This window comes from Pomacea canaliculata, linkage group LG3, assembly GCF_003073045.1.
Source record: "Pomacea canaliculata isolate SZHN2017 linkage group LG3, ASM307304v1, whole genome shotgun sequence".
In the NCBI taxonomy this organism is placed as follows: Eukaryota; Metazoa; Mollusca; class Gastropoda; order Architaenioglossa; family Ampullariidae; genus Pomacea; species Pomacea canaliculata.
The window spans coordinates 42,261,286-42,278,457 of NC_037592.1; the positions used below are offsets into that span (position 1 = coordinate 42,261,286).

Genomic DNA, 17,172 nt, shown 5'->3' on the forward strand with positions numbered 1-17,172 from the left:
CTTCTTGTTTAATGGTGAAAGAATAAAAAAAAAGGAGGAATAACATGAAAAGTGATGTATCTTGTTTTTATCTTGCATAGGGCATCCCATGTACTCATGCAGAACCTTAAAATGTGGTGATTTTTTTTCTTTGGGCTACTAATCCATCTAGTATTATTATTATTGATATATTACTATACATATGTGGAATATTTCCTTTTAATTGACATATTTTAATATACATAGTGTATACATAGTATATTATTTTAATAGTAAGCAAGTATTTTGTCACTTTTATATACTCACAAAATATTATATATTTTGGTGCTACAACTGGTTAGCATACTTTCTTTTTCTCTTTTCACATGAGAGCTGAGCCAGTCAGCTGCAATTATTGACTAGCAGATGAAAGGTTCCAATAGCATATCATGGAAAGCTTTTTCCCACCCTGAAAACTATTCTCACCAGGGTTCAGAACATAGTTTCTCCTAGTTAAGAACAAAATTGCTGATGATGATTACTGATCTTTCTGAAGTAGTTTGGCACAGGCAAGGATCAGAACTTTACAGGGTGATTTATTTTACCATCACCATACTTATTTACCTTTCTCTCTGTATCCTTGAGAATGTAATATTTTTATATGTAGTGCACTATATATATGGCTTCAGACTTTCCTTATTTCTATAAGTAGTGATTGGTTAACATCACAGCTTTAAACTGTGAGATATAATTTCAAGCTGGTGAAGACTGATGTTCCATAACAGCCATACATACAATGTACATGTACCATGTAAACGTTACAGTGATTGAAGATGCACTGATGTATTTGATTGGCTTGCTGCAGTCACAGGCACAAGAGCTTGAGATGGTGAAAATGTCCAAGTTTGGTGGAGGTGTGGGAGCACCTACAAAAGAGATCGACTCCGAGAAGCTGCTGGCATACATATCTGCCTTGGAAACATCCAACGATATTGTGAACTCATGGTGGAACTTGACCAGGTATTCCAGTCGAGAGTGCTGAGTGCATGGTGAAGGTAGCTAGGCAAGTACATAAAACTGGGGTGGGCAGCTATATCAAAGACATTGGTAACCTTAAATAACCACAATAACCCTGTTAATGACAAGGCTTAAAGGGAATGAAGTCTGCTCAGCATGAATGGCACATCTTGTACAGCATATTACTGTTTTGTGATTGTCAGTGCGAGATGATTGTAATAATGCTGACAGTAAAACTTAAAACTATATCTTTATCGCTTATGAATGTTTTCATCAGTATAACGTGCTGGAGATAATGCTGACAGTAAAACTGCATCTTTAAATGTTCTCATCAGTGGGAGAGGGCACTGGCAGTGGCACCTGGTGTCTCCATCAAATACTGGAAGTCTCTGACACAGAGGTAAATATTCACAAATGAAAAAAGCACCAAAACATTTTTCTCCTCTTAAATGCTCATTTCCTGTGTCATTTTAGTGTACATTTTAAAAACTTCTATTACATTAGGTATAGAGTAAGTTATTTAAAGTCAAAATACATTTATATTCTGGCTGTCATTCAATTTTCTTTGGAAGTAAAATTGTAGTCTTCTTCACAATTTATGTGTCATGCTATAACACTTGCCATGTTTACTTTCAGCTTTACTTGTCAGATCCTCACAGAATATCCTTTGTTGTCACTTGCAATTTATCAGGTATTCTCAGTACCCCCTAAGTGATTTACTTTGTATTTTGTCAGGTATTGTCAGCATCTCATTTCATTCTTGTCAGGAACTGTCAATCTCTCCTCACTAACTTCTATTATGTCAGGTATTGTCAGAATGTCCTCATCTTTTCTGTTACTGTTATCTTCTCCTCCCTCACTTCTATTATGTCAGATACTCTCAGTATCTCTTCACTGTCTTGCTTCTGTCTTGTTAGGTATTATCAGTATCTCCTCACTGTCTCACTTCTGTCTTGTCAGGTACTGTCAGTATCTCCATAGCAAAGACAATGAAGACATCATCCCCTTCTGTGTTGCCATGGGAGATGCTCAGCAGCTGGTGACATATCTCCATGACAACGGACAGCTGATGGATGCTGTAATAGCATCACAGGCTGCTTGTGAAGAAACTTTTTGTCGCCCTCAACTTTGTGAATCATATGAAAGAGTGGGTGACGGCAAACTGGTGCCGAATAAGGAGGCTGACAGTAATGAATGGTACAGCAGAACTCTTGTAACTGTTGATATTTGTTTCCTGTGTTTAGTACAGCAGAACTCTTGTCGCTGTTCATATTTGGTACCAATGTCAGGACTTTTATATTCCAATTCTTTTATCTTATAAACTAAAGTCAGAAATAGAATTTGGCAAGGTAGATCCATACATAATTTCTAAAAGTTACTCCATTCAACTTTCATAATCTCTGTGTAGTATTCTTCATGCTTCCAAACTAGATTGTAAATTATTTAAATGTATAGTATTGTGCTAACTCAGCAGTATTCTGCTGGCAGTAATGGAAATGAGATCTGTTGCATTTATCATCTCAGGATGTTAAAACGAGACACAGTGCCAGTTGAATTCTTGATTAAAGAATGCAGTGCAATGGTAATGTAGTGTGCTAGAAAGTGGCTTATGTTAGTTGATACTGGCTGTGAATGTTGTAAATGGCTGGTTGATTTTTATATTAAAATGCTGACCATGGCTGATGGTTGGTTATTTTTGAGAAAATAATGAAGGTGGCAAAAGATCTGAAAGCAACTGTGATGTTTGATGTAAAACACATGAAAACAAGATTTCAGTATAACACGCATAAAGCTTTTGGAAGCATGAGTTCAATAGTAATAGTTCAGACAAAGTTTCAGCTACATGTAGTAAGAATTGTATATATATATATTTGCAAACGTCAAGACATAAGGTAGTTTGTACTTTTTGTTTCTGTTATTCTGCCAGTCTTTTGAAGAAATCGATGGCACACTTATCAGCATGGTACTTTAGTAATGGTTCTGCAGTACTGGCTGCTTGCTGCCACCTAGCTGTTGATGACTTTCAGGTATAATTTTTTTTTAATTAGAATTTTCCCTTCTGCAGAAAGATAGACAGTTCTTGTTGCTTACCCAGCTTAAGTCACTTGGAAGATTTGGGTTTTGTTACATTTTATTTTCTTTATTTGATAATTGACTGCCTTACTGTATGCATCTATGTCCCAGGGTGCCATGTCTAAACTAATCCGTGGTAATGAGCTGGAGTTGGCAGTGAGTGTGGGGCGAGTGCTGAGAACAGTGCCAGACCAGCTGCAAGTGGCCACACAGCTTTTGTCCCAAAGATGTGAACTGCTAGGCAGATGGTAGTCATCAAATTGTGCATGTCTATTGTAGTGCACATTTCACATTTGGGTGTACATTGTTTTATGATGCCTTGGAGATTTCATTCATGAGCATGATGGTCTGCTGATGTTTGTAGCCATTGTAATGGAATGTGTCTCAAGTCTCTATCAGCTATGCATTGATAGATAGGGAAGAAAGGTGCAGCAAAAGCTGTGAACTTTTCATCTTGATCTGTTTAGGCCAGTCAAACATCCCACTATCTTGTAAGACATCTTGAGAACGAATGCTACTAGAGTCTCTAACTCACTCTATTAAGTTTCAGAAGGCAAATTCTTTGAAAGTTGTCTTCTGAGAAAAAAATAGTCTTCTTTAATGTGAAATAAATAATTAACAGACTTATTTTGGATTTTAGTGCTGATGTCTTCTTGCCTCTTTTGTTTTTATTTTCCTTATATTTCACTGACCTTGCATATTTGCCGTGATATAGCCCTAGTCGGTGGCACAGCATTAAACACAAACAACAATAGGACAGTAAAGGAGAAACTTAAAGCAGAGACATGTCTCACAATTAGGTTGTCCTGCAAAGATGGAAACAAGAAATATGCTATACAGGATAAACCTGTTAAAACCTGACTAAAAAAGCATGATGAATTTGTTGCATGGATTTTATACATTTTTCTGCATTCTTAGTTGTGACATGCGAAGCTACTATAAGATGTATGAGATGCAAGAGAACTGTTTGTAAGCATAATGGACAGAAAATGAAGAAGAAACATTTTCTATCAAAAAGAGATATCTCCTCCACAGTGGACATCAAGGCATCGTAAAATGTCGTCTTGGCCGAGAGAGCGTTTTGGCCAAAGCTTTCTAAGCAGATAGAGTCCATTACAGAAGTGCACAATTTGCATCAGTCCTGAGCCACTCATCACACCAGCATGGCAGAAAGTTGGCATGGACATCACTGTACTTATGGACTATTATTCACGTTATATTGAGTGGCCACACCTAAAGAATATGAGATATTTTCCCGCCATGGAATTCCACAAATCGTCATCTCAGACACGGCCCGCAGTTCTCCAGCAAGCAGTTCCAAACGTTCGAGCTCACACAACAAGCAGTTCACTCCCACAAGCGAATGGCGAAGCCGAACCGTTCAAACTGTGAAATATCCTGAAGAAGGCAGATGATCCTTATAGCGATTCTCATATATCGCGCTGCACTTCAGCGTACCAGAAGACTACGCACCATGGTCCCCACCATACCATCTCAGTTTTCCGAGAAAAGGAAAAAGAAAGAAGGACTTTCATAAGAAGACGAGATGCAGAAGTTGAAACATAAACAGACTTCGACAGAGCACACCGTGCCAGACCAGCCGCTGACATCAGTCTCTGCCCAACAGGTCATATGAGGTAGAGACTCCCTACGGTCGCCAACGACGCAACCGCCGTCTCTTGATTGATCCCAATCCAGACTCCCAGACTCCCAGACCTATCCAAAGACTCTGTCGTCCCCTTATTCCAACAAACCCAAAGTAGGATCTGTCTACACTCAGACGATCCAGACGTTACTGTTGACAATCCAGAGGAAATCGCTCCTCCAGACCAGCCTGTCAAGACTAAAGAGTGGTCGCACCATCAAGATCCACAGAGACTTGACTTTGTAAATGATTGACTCGAAGCAAACGCACATAGACTTGAATAGGAAATTCAAGAATATTAAATTAATGTAATTAAGTTATATTGAAACAATGTCATTTTAAAGAAAGGAGATGTGACATAAGCAAATTCCTAAAATGAACAATCCGTAAAAGGTTTAGTTCCGGTTAAGAGATTTAATATACTTAGCCGACATGAAGCTGTCTCTTGTGTGTTTTCTAACTGGACAGTTTAATGAGTGCCACCTCTAATACCCACAAACCAATAACACAACACATATGGCTGTAACACTGTTGTTTTTCAAAGAAAAACATCAGGTGTTGCTGCCAAGATGTCAGCTGTATTCACACTGAGAGCTGTCCAGCCAAAGCTTCTCATAGGCTAGTAGGCACACACATGTGAATGTTATAGCTTTGGTCAGGGTTAGGGTCAGCTTGAGTTAATCAGTGGCACCCTTCTACATGCGATGTGCTTTGGTTAGACTCTTATACTAGCTGGTGTTAGGTGGTTAGGCAAGAGTCACATATCATTTTTCAGGATGAAGATTGTGGCAGTATTTCTCCTGTCACATTCTGGTGGTATCTCTCATGTTAGATTGTTTTTAACTTTATGTGCCATGTGCGACCCAGGTCTCGGGTAGCTTTTGGTCTCAGTGGCCCTCTCCACTCTACCGACCCCCCACACACTCCCCAACCCAAAACAAACCTGCGCCCCAATCAGCACTACCTGCCTGCACTTCTGACCAATTGGCCTTCAGTTGGCATCGTAGCAAGCCTCTACCACAATATGTATAGGATCAGTCTATTTATACAACATTGTAGGATCAGTCTGAAAGTCTGCATCATATGATTTACATATTGATGTTGGTATTTATTGTGCAGAAAATTCAGAAGCATAAGATTTATATAATGGAATTTATGTTTCTTTATCCTATGTTAAGAAGAAGCCAGTTCTTGGAATATTCAAATGCATTTTTTTTGGAGAAGGGTGAGTGGTGAGATGTAAGAGAGGTGTCAGAAGTTGCTGACTTTTCTTTTTTGCTTGCCATATCTTGTCTGCAGGCTGGTTTGCCTTCCATGGATGCTTGCCTATCAAGAGCAGAACTGCTACAGCCAAAGGAGGGATCTGTCAAAGAATGTGTGGAGATGTTTCTTCTTTCTCCAGAGCCTGAACGTGGCCTGGCAATAGGCTTGGCACATGTAAAGGGTATGTTGCATCCTGCCTTAGTGCATTGTCAGGATATGTCCCATTATGGCCTGGAATGTGTCTATGCTCCATCATGCCTTGCCACATGTGAAGTGTACATTCAGTTATGGCCTATCGTGTGCAGGGCCATGCTTAGGGGCAGGCAGATGAAGCATCTGCCTAGGGCCCTGCACTTTGGATAGTCGTCGGGGGCCCCACGCTTTTGATTAATTTAGTAACTGGGCTCCTGATTAATCCCTAAGCCTTGGGCTCTGCCTCATAATGTGTCAAGGGTATGTCTGATGAGGGCTGATGGAACATCCAGTATATAATCTGAAAAATTCCTCTCATATATTACCCAAAAGGAAAATACAAAATAATTCAACATTTTGTGACAAAAAGGCATGACATTTGATTGATACTTAGTGTTATAATTTTAGCTTTCATTAGGGAGAAATCTTTGTTCAAATGGGTATCCAATTGGCATTTCTTATATGGCACTTAGAAGACTACTTTTCTACTGCCCTTAGACAAGTAAAGAATAAACAGTCCCAAAGAACAACTGGATCTTCGTGGGAAAGAACATTGATGCCAAGATTTACTTATGAGTGTTTCATGTGGGAATTGCAGAGAAACTAGCCACAGCTAACTGGGTGGTGCCTGATGTCTTTGACTTGCTACAACTTCTGGGATGCATCCGCACAGATAAACTACAACATCATAAGAACTCAAAGTCAGTCTCTTAAGTTAAACTGAAACAATATGACTTTATTCATTATAATGATTAGGGGTAGTGGAACCATGAATATGTGATATGTGCATATTTATGTGTGTACTAGCAGGGTAGTGGAGCTGTGAATGTGTCATTTCATGTCTGCATACTAGCAGGGTAGAGGAACCACAAATGCCTCATATGTATGTGTACTAACAGGGAAGTGGATAGCCTAGTGGTCAATGAGTCCTAACTCAAAGACACACATACTAGATGCATTGATATCCGTGCGACACAGTTGGGTACTTTTCATAACTCTTTACAGGACTGAGGAAGGCAAGGGAGTCAAGGAGAGGATTTGGGCTCCAGCCTCATTAAAAGGTGGCCCCAGCATAATAAGGGTCTTAATACCTCCTTTCCCCAGGATAATTAGGGTTATTAATACCTCACTTTCCCCCAGGTGCAGTAGTTATAACACAAGAGTAAGTCTTTGCCCTGGGGCATTATGATGAACTCAAGGATAAGCGTCTTGTTTCCCAAATTATGAAGCGATGTCCAGACTCCTCACGTTGTTTCACCCCTGTAGCTGTAGTTATAAAGTGGTGGCAAATGTGTCCCGAAGAAAAGAAGCATGAAGTAGTGCCCTTGGGGTCTAAGCACTGCTTTATAACCAGAAACAAGATGTTTTTTCTTGAGTTCGCCATTTTGCTGGGGAAGAGATTTACACTTGCTTCATAACTACAGCCCCAGGATAAGTAGGGTTTTTAATATCTCACTCCTCAGAATAAGTAGGGTCTTTAACACCTCCCCACGCCCACTACTGAGGTCACTAAAGCATCTTTCACTAGTCTATAGCTTAGAAAACCTCATCTTTTGTGTGTGTAAAATGTTTACTAAAGAAGAGACAGTAGAGACAGAAGGCATGAAAATATTCCCCAACTTTGCTACAGTCTTATGTGCCCTGTGCATTTCATGGCAGAATGATGTATGAACTTCTGGCCCTTTCTGCATACCTGGGAGCACTGGTTGCCATTCGCCGAGGTTACAATGACCTTGTGACTCCCCTCTTTAAGCACACTCGGTAAAGAACAACTTTGCTTACTCTTACATATTGCAGCAGCTAATTGTGCCCATAGTCTTTAGGGTAGCATAAGCACTTATGAGAAGATGATTATGAATTTGATGTTTCAGGTGACAGGTTAAGTGGTGATGTTTAAGTGATGAGGATCCCATTGTAGGATTATTTATGGCATTAATTGACAAGATAAACAGTGATGGCGTTTGTAGTGAAGGCAGTGGTAGCTTGAGACATAGCAGTTCCTTACAGCATAAGTGGTAATGATTTGCACATGGGTTGGTGAAAACACTAGTTTTCTTTCCATTTTTTAGAGAGATGATGTCCAAAGAAGTCATTGAGCTGCCATTCAACCTCCGTGATGTGGAACATGACTTAGAAACTTGGACAAAATACACGTAAGACACTGGTGTTGATGACATATGCTTAATGTCACGTCCCATGACATATATGTACACATTATTAAGGACAAGTCACATTATAAAATATCTTTAGCCAATGACCCTTTCAGAACAGCACCAAAATGTCACTGCCCAAAGTCTTTTTCAATATCATGTCAAAACTAGTGTGCTTGAGTTCAGTTATTGACACCAGAATAGAAATACACATATTCATTAACACTCTTTGGAAAAATATTTTGATACAAGAGCAAAAATAATCTTGTAAACATGTGATAATGCAGATCTTCAGTGTCAGCAGGCGCTGAGCCTAGTCAGAGTCACTGGAGAAAGCTTCACAAGCGACTTGGCACTGAGAGGTGGCCAGTGGAGTATGGTCCTGACTGTGTGTCCAGTTCTCATCTTCCTTCTCATTCAGATGTCCACGTATCAGTCATCACAGGACAGAGGATAAGGGTGTGTTACATAAATTGTCTATCAGCAAACATAGCAGATTTTCTTTTAAAGAAGTTTGCTTATTAAATATAATTCTAGTACTTACATATTTTAAATCACTTCATTAATTTTTCTTTGCTTTCTGCTGCACTCACGAGTGAATGAATGTATTCTTGCAGTGAAAATCTTGCAATGAAAACATTCTTTGCAAAGTTCCAAACTGATTAATAGCAATTAGTGTGAGATCTGTTGAGCTGCAGGCCAGACTGCTTGGTTGGCTGGCTCGCTGGCTACAAGTTTGTAATTGTCTGATGTCTGGATGGGATGGTGGCTAGAGGCTATGGAGTAAAACATAAGCATATATGATAGACTGACATATAAGAGAATCTGAGGAAGAACAAATCAAATCAAATCAAATCAGACTTTATTGTCTGTCGAGGAGACCCAGGACAGAAATTTGTCTTCGCTCACAAGGGCAGGCATACATACTCATACAGACATTTAACACACAGTTAGGAGTAAAAGTTAGTACTTATGTGCTTATCGTTAATACTGACTATTCATTTGATTTTTCACCCTGACTAGGGTCTAGCTGTGTTCCTTGAGGATGGAAAATCAGCAGTGTCTGTCAATGAAGCACTCATGTGGGCAAAAGTGAATCCCTTCTCTCCTCTTGGTTCAGGAATGAGAATCAACCCATTCTGAAATGACTTCATTGAAACAAAAAGTGGAAATAAAGTGCACTATCCACCTCACTGCTGTTAATGGGGTAGCAGACACTTCCCCCAGTCCATGCAAATAGTTTTGTTCTATATCTTTGGCTGTGATACATGGAAGTGGACACTTCACCCAGTATCTTTGGCCATGTCACATGGCTTGTGGCTTGTCAACTCCCATTATTTTTACAGCTTTGTTTTGATCTACCATCCTTTTTATTATGGCATATAACTTGTAGCCATACCACACATTTTTGATGTTGCATAAGGTAATGAAAATTGGCAAAATAATAAAAGTACTAAGCTTAGCAATCTAGAATTTCGTGTTTTTGCAATAAATTTTCTCTCAAAGGACTAACATTGCTGATACCTGTGTCATATCAGTCTGCTTCCAGTAATTTCCACTTGACATCTCACTAAGCATGAGGAGATAGAACATTTCAAAGCAGCATGATTTGTTTATGTTTCAGATTTCTCTTTAGAAATACGAAATACAAATTTGTTTTGCTGATTCCAGAATTTTCTGCATCATATCTATCAGCAGTACATAATTTTCTTCCATCCATTGTTTTAATAACATGAACATTTTCACTTTCTCACTGTCCCACACATCAGAATTAAATTTATTGGGTAGTATTTTTCTTTTGGCTAGAAACCATCTATTATAATAGAATCAACACTTAATAGATCTGGTGTAGCAAGTTCACTTCCTTCACAACTTGGTTTTTAAAGAGGGCTTAGTCTGATCTGGGGTCACCACTAGAGTCAGTTTCAATGACCCTTTGCTACTTTCTGCCATTTGTTACTTCATTTCACAAAAAGCAGTTATAATTGGCAACATTTCCTTCTGACAGAGTGCAGAAAGAATGCATAGCTTAGAGAAAATGCTGATGTTTTATAGTTTCATGCTTCCATTAATCTTTAAAACGTGATAAAAATTATACAGCAAGTTCTGTTTCATTTTATGTTGATTTTTTTATTTCATTGAAACTTGATTTTGGTTTTTCAGATTGTTTGTGTAAAAGTTTAACGGATCTGCATGTGTTGAGTATGCTGCTGTTTGTTGTACAAATATTGATATTTTGTTTTAAGACATTTGTTTGTAATGTAAGCAAACTTTGATATTTATAGGTGTCTTTGACATGCAAATGGAGCAACTTTCTGAAATAATAAATTATTGCTGTTGAGTTCACTTATAACTGCACACTTCGGGATAGTACCTGCATGACGTTTTCTTAATGACTGCAGATATGATTTTTCTTTTTAGCCACATTCAGATGATGCCAAATGCATTTGGATAATTTCAGTTTCAGTATCAATAGAGCTATAGTTGACATCTTTCTGCTCTTTTTACTCCCTGTACATACATGTAAAGCATACTATGCTGTTTTGATTGAAAGAAAAATGTTGCAAATCATACTAAAGAAATCACACAACAAAGCATACAAGTGTGTAATCATTGATGTGATCAATGTGCAGAAAATTTTATCTTGCTGTGCAAACAGCAAGAATGCTTTCTCCATCACACTTTCCAGAAAATTTAGGGAAGAAGTAAACAAAATTAGCAGAAATGCAGCCTAAAAAATCACAAAAGTGTTCTGCCATATTATGTTCCAGTGGTAACAGAAATAGGAAATTGATCAGTACGTTTTTATGGGGTTTTGTATTTTTCAGCTGTTGGCTAGCCACACTGCTCTTCTTCTAAGCATAGATGTGAAAATATTTAACACTAGTATAAATAATGGGTCATATTACTCAAAAGTAAGTTGGTTAGTTCCCCCAAAATATCTCAGAAAAGCAATTTACATTTATTAATGAAGAGGGGAAAAAACCATAAGAAATCTGAAGAGATTTCGTTCATAAAGTAATGCCTGCTCTGCAAACACTGAAAATTCACCAACAGATTTCGTAAACTTCAACAATGATTAATTTAACTTTAAAAACACAAAGTTAATATTGTAATGAAATTGGAAATTTATGTGCTGTATCTGTAATTATCCTTAAGGGAACTATTTTGTGACAAAGCAAAATGAGGCACAGCTTAATTGTTCGATTCACCTTCACAGTGTAAATAGAAGCTTTGCACAGAGGAAGATTTTTGGTGACAAGTAAACATTTGATATTTAGTGAGGCAGCCCACATATTGATCAGACAAGCCAAACAATCTTAAAATCCTTGGATAGGCATGCTGTAAAATGCAGATTTGTCCATTTGCTGCACTTGAATTTCCTTGAATTGAACACTTGGTTCTCGTGTCAAAGGTAAACTGGACAAAGCACCTGCACATGCAAACATGCACAATTTCACTGGAACAGAAACATGCAAGTTTCATGCAAACAAGGGAACATGCAGACTAAGAAATTTCTAGCATGAAGTCATGCAAATCATTTGTTCAACATAACTTGTTTGTAAAGCACATGCAAGCATCTCTTTGTGCATTGTGACCGGTCATGTACACCATTCATGTGCATGAAGGTAGATTTTGGCCAATAAATCTAGTGATACACATTATGAAATGAGGGACTGAAAATAATGTATCTTATAAGAAAGTTTCCAAAATTAGCAGTTATATAATTATATGGCCCAATAAAGGCATTATTTTATGAGGAGGAAAATAGTCTGTAAGACATTAAATTGCAAATGAAATTAACATTCACAGGAGATGATGGAAGGGAGGGAGAAAAGTACATGTTTGCTGAAGATAATTTATGCATAGGCAGCATATGTACCTGGCAATATTGACAACACAAAAGTGAACCATGAGCATCATCTTTATTGGTATAGTAGGAAACAGCAAAAGATGGTTGTACTGAAACCTGCAGACTGACAACTACTCAGCAAAGTTGTCGCCACTAATACTGACCTGCTTTGGACTGGTCATTACCCTCAAGATCCCCAACGTCTTCTCTGCCTCCTTGTTCGGTGCAGATCTCACCTCAGAAAGAGGCTTGCGCAGGCATCTCTCACCCACCGAGGGCTTGATGCCAAACCTCACAGGATCTAATATTCTTTCTAAGTGTCGGTGATCAACATGGTCGCTGATTATTTTGTGACACTGCAGTTTGAAAGAAAATGAAGTACAAATCAAGAAGTGAAAGTAAGGAAGATCACATGTATACTAATATGTGTGTTCATTTTCACTGGTTGATGTTGATATTTTTATTCTTAGTTTGAAAAGGAAACTGAAGCTCCTGAGGGTTGGGTGCATACAGCAGTAATTGGTTTACCGAATGTCGTGTGGAAGGTGGAGCTAAGTATTCTGTATGCTGCCATCTTTTACCTTCCCTAATAAACCACTTATCATGGCTAGAAAAGGAAGGTTCCCGAAAACCTTCCCAGGGTGATAAACGAGCTAGTAAAATTCTGCTCTTAAGTCAAATTATATTAGCTACAAAACTATAAAGCCTTCTTACACAGATATAACCACGTTCCGCAAAAAACTGAAAACCCATCTGTTTCTTTCAAACCAGTCTTAAACTACCAAGAAACACTTCTGTCTATTTTTTTTTACTTTTCCTGGTGTTTTATATATTTGTTCACTTTATTTGTTCTTCATTTGTTCTTTTTTCTGCGCAATGAGCATTCTTTGGAATGGATACCTGCGCATTACAAATCGACATCATCATCATCATCATCATCATCATATACTTTACACATTTTTAGCAGATATCACATCTTTTGTCATCCTCAGTAAACCACAGGGAGACTCAAGATACCAGAAGAGCTGTGCTACATATGCCAAGAATTCTACATGGGTTAACTATATTTTGCTCACTGCTTGATGGCCACATGGCTATGAGAATCTTAATCAGTAAGCAATAACTGCTTCATAGCCACCTATCTACAGGAATCTTGACTAGTAAGCAACAAACAAGCTTGTTTAAAGAGGGCAAAGCGCTAGCCATAAAATCATGTGATAGGATGCGAGCATCTTTTTTTTTTGAAGTGATACAATATATTTATTCTTTGTCTTCAGATTTGTCTGAATTGTAAGCAAGTTAGCAAAGTTAAGGCAAACCTTTTGAGCATTGACAATGAGACATGGGTCTGCCAAGATTTCAGTGTTGCGAAGATTGTTTTTAACTGCCTTGGATGCAGTAGATCTGGCATGCATTGGCAGCTTGACTTGGTATGCATAATCTGTATAGTCCTCAGGCATTTCTGATTTCATCTTGGTGACCCTAACAAATCACTTTTATGATGAGTAGTTGTTATTCAAAATCAGGCTGTCTTGTAAATGACAATATTTCTTAAATATCTGAAAATGTCAGCATCTGCTATCCATTTAAACAAAATGTTTACAAAAATAGCAACATACTTTGTATAAGGATATCAGTTTCTGAAAAAATCTTCAGTACAATAAAGAATTAAAATGTAATTAAAACATGGTAAATGTAATTAAAATAGGGCATCGACATCAGATAGCTATTTTAACAATTGATATCAATTGTGACACATCTACTTCAGCACATCTATGTTTGTGGATGCACACATAAGAAAAATATGCAGCATCAGTGTTGTTTGTGTATGCATGTGTAGATTGGCTAACATTTCTTATGACAAGCCAGCAGTTTGTACATGCACTCCACCAATGCTTTTGACAAAAAGCTAAAAGCTCAGGCAAACACATCACAAACACTTACTTTCGATGAGTCAGAAGTTCGTACATACTCTCCAGAAGCAAGGCAGCAGCTCCTTCTTTACAATGAATAGTTCCCTCGATGTACTGTTCAGGAATCTTTAGTTCCTTTGACTTGATAAACTGCACATGAAGATTAAACAAAACAGAACCCACAACATGAGACCTGTGCACTTTTTTTAATGTTATGACTTGTTTCAGCTGAGCACCTGTTAAGGAAATTCTTGAAGACAAATCATACAATGTAGTGTGTAAGGATGAACATGATTAGCATGTTTCTGAGAATGAAAAATACCATTTTTGGTAATAAAATATCTTCCTTGAAGACTTATCAGATGACATGACTACATGAAGATATTGTCTTCTAGCTACCAAAGTCCAGCTGTCACACTCACAATAAGCTGAGGTAACAATACTGCTGATACATACGTTTTTAAGCAAACTCCAATTTTTCTGTTTAATAGGCAAGGAGTTGCAGTTGTAGAATGAATGCATCTGAATCTCCTGTGGAAAATACCATGAAAAAATCTCTGCAAGGAGATATCCATTGGTCAGGTCCCTGTTGTATTAAAAAACAAATAAAAGTTGTACAAATAAAATAGCTGCAACCAGCCCCTTTTTTAATGAAAACAAACCACATGTATCCCACCCACCCATCCCAAAAAAATCCCAAAACAATGAACTATTAATGTCCTCTCTTGGGAGATTAAGTTGGAAAATGACTGGGTTCTCAACTGACCTATCATACTGTCTTCATCAGACTGCATCTATGCATGAGTACACTGCTTCTCACTAAAGTTGCTTAAGTAGTATCTTGTGTTCTATATTCTTAATAATCTTCATGATTAGGCTTCATAATTGATTTGTATTGTAATGCTCACTACTCTGGCCAAAAGAAAGGTAACAGTTAAAAGGGAAGTGGATGGCAAAAAAGCTGGAGTATTGATGACCAAAAGTCAATTATACACTCTAGCTAAAGTTTAAGACCTAGGTAGAGCAGCTTATTCCTCCAGTTGAGCAAAAGCCTACTAATTATAATTTGATACCTCTGTAGTACAGCCTCTTTCTCCAATTGAACAAAAGTCAATTATGCATACTTGCTGTATCCAACCAATCCACTTTCTCATTCCTGTTAACACTAAGTCCCCAGTACCAATATCAGTCTGTTCCTCTTTGGTGTTCCAGGGAAGAGGACAGAAGTTCCCAAGGAGAATTTTCTGCTAACATTCTAGCTGATGTTTGTAAGTTGTGTTATCAAATCTACCTCGTGTTGTGTTTTTTTTTTTTTTTTACCCCTATCTACTACTCACTCGCACTTAACCAACCTTGGAATCCAAAAAAGACCCTTCTTTTTCCCAGACAAAAGTGTTTTCTTTGGTGCATTGTTCAACTCCACGGATCTTCATGTGTGTTCTCCTATGTTACAACTACAGGCGACACACGTCTTTCACTTTATTGATACATGTTCACCTCGTTTACACAACAAGGACACACATACAGCACACTACCATTTGTTTGGACTGACATTGCTCACACAGGTAAATAAGTTCAAATATATAGATTTATTTACACTTATAACCACTATTTCTACTCTAACCCACCTACCTAACCTACTAAAACTTAGTACCTAACTCCCTGGAGATGAGGGAAGAGGGCATTGAGTGATGTAAGCCAATTTTCACCTTGCGGTTAAAATGTTACTTCCATCATACTCTGGGTGGTCAGAACTGAAGTTTTACTTTGAGAGATGGTTGAGTGATGTGAGCCGCTTTTCAGCGGAACCAATTAAAAGCACCTTATGGCAAAATGATACTTCTCTGGTACTCAGAGTGGCCTTACTTAGAGGGGTGGTTGAGTGATGTGAGCAGCTTTCCAGAGAGACCAAAGCATCTTTTGCGAAATGGTTCTTCTCTGGTATTCAGGGCTAAAGCTTTACTGCTCTTACAAGCAGAACCAGTCACCTTTTGGAAATGAGTGTAAGCACTGAATGCTGCCTGCTATTTATACTGGAAAGTTTGAGTACTACGTCACCCACTATGTTGTTGTCTGTCTTGCATTGTGCAGCTTGCATGACCAAGTATGGGGGTGGAAGGGGTGTGGGGAGGAGGGAACATTAAAGCAGTGTCAGTGGTACACGCTGCCCTAAACAAGCTCTCCGTGACACTAGCTATAGTGCAGTTTATTCCCTCTGTTGAAGCCTAACCTAACTCCTTATAGGGTTGCAGAAGGACTGGCAACTAGGGAGTAGAAATAAAAAAGTTGGCCATGAGAAAAGTGCGGTCTCCAACACCCCACTTCCCATGCAGTGACTGAAGACTACGTGTAGTGGGTGTTTGTTTGAGACAGCCCATACCACTGGCAGTACTTTTATTCCCTCCACTCTGCACTCCCATCCTGCATTTTGGCTTGACATAGTGTTGTGGTAAGTGAGGCAATTGATATCAGGGTATAGGTGATTTATAACACACAGTTTTCAGTATATTAACAGCAGATAAAAATCAGTGTCTGCACTTTGTTTTTAAGTAAAATGCAAGTTCTTCCTCAAGTCAGTACTCTTGATTTAGAAAAGGAAGCAAAAGGCCCTGCCTACTGCAGCTCTAAAACCCCTATACAGACCATGTGCATGTAAGAGACGGCTAACTAATGCAGTTCACACACATTAATTAGCACAAATACACAAATTAACTTGCATACATCCATGAAATAAGAAATAGGTAACTGTTATAAAGACTCCTAATTCTCCTGGATGCCATCTCTAACAAAGTGTCATAGACAAGATACCAGTTCCCTACCTCTCTGAAGTAAATTAGTCTGTATACTTATACAGCAAGCTCGATATCACAGCTATTATAGGTCGCCTGCGGTGGATAAAAAAAGCTACACGTTTTGGAATAGGAATTTGGGAACAATTTTAGACACACTCACACATGGAAGGAGACAGCTCACCATTTAGGCGTCTTTACTTTCCATGTAAGATCAAGACTTTGAAGCCACTTTAAAATCTCTCGCGGCAGACCAGACATTGTTGTTTCTGTGCACGAAGACTCGCCGGAAGTATTCAGTTCGTCTCGTAGCAACTGT

The 17,172-nt window shown here is 38.4% G+C and overlaps 2 protein-coding genes across 3 annotated transcripts in view; one reads left to right on the forward strand and one right to left on the reverse strand.

The window, feature by feature from the left end:
• LOC112559693 (WD repeat-containing protein 17-like) overlaps window positions 1-9,474 on the forward strand; it is a 23,428-nt gene extending 13,954 nt beyond the window's left edge. Inside the window, 13 exon segments of the mRNA XM_025231026.1 lie at window positions 824-893; window positions 896-978; window positions 1,311-1,375; window positions 1,936-2,172; window positions 2,903-3,002; window positions 3,160-3,296; window positions 3,967-4,017; window positions 5,938-6,137; window positions 6,747-6,849; window positions 7,808-7,909; window positions 8,218-8,301; window positions 8,586-8,757; window positions 9,322-9,474. Coding sequence (XP_025086811.1) covers window positions 824-893; window positions 896-978; window positions 1,311-1,375; window positions 1,936-2,172; window positions 2,903-3,002; window positions 3,160-3,296; window positions 3,967-4,017; window positions 5,938-6,137; window positions 6,747-6,849; window positions 7,808-7,909; window positions 8,218-8,301; window positions 8,586-8,757; window positions 9,322-9,441 — 1,524 coding nt within the window. The 3' untranslated portion in view covers window positions 9,442-9,474.
• LOC112560258 (spermatogenesis-associated protein 4-like) lies at window positions 9,144-17,168 on the reverse strand. 2 transcript variants are annotated; one of them, XM_025231961.1, is made up of 6 exons: window positions 17,038-17,168; window positions 14,521-14,650; window positions 14,096-14,214; window positions 13,471-13,633; window positions 12,316-12,507; window positions 9,144-11,731 (listed from the first exon to the last, which is right to left on the reverse strand). In XM_025231961.1, exons 1-6 carry the CDS (start codon window positions 17,112-17,114, stop codon window positions 11,708-11,710), a joined length of 705 nt encoding a protein of 234 aa, XP_025087746.1. In that variant the 5' UTR covers window positions 17,115-17,168; the 3' UTR covers window positions 9,144-11,707. The 2 variants fall into 2 exon arrangements, with proteins under 2 accessions (XP_025087746.1, XP_025087748.1); XM_025231963.1 differs by having other exon boundaries at window positions 12,312-12,507.
• Window positions 17,169-17,172: the final 4 nt, after the last annotated feature.

Excerpts from the sequence above, each read along its gene's own strand:
- LOC112560258 (XM_025231963.1), bottom strand. The coding sequence starts at position 17,114 with ATGTCTGGTCTGCCGCGAGAGATTTTAAAGTGGCTTCAAAGTCTTGAT. Across the intron at positions 14,215-14,520 it reads ATTGGAGTTTGCTTAAAAAC|TTTATCAAGTCAAAGGAACT; the intron begins GTATGTATCAGC and ends CTTCATGTGCAG. Across the intron at positions 13,634-14,095 it reads GAACTTCTGACTCATCGAAA|GGTCACCAAGATGAAATCAG; the intron begins GTAAGTGTTTGT and ends GTGATTTGTTAG.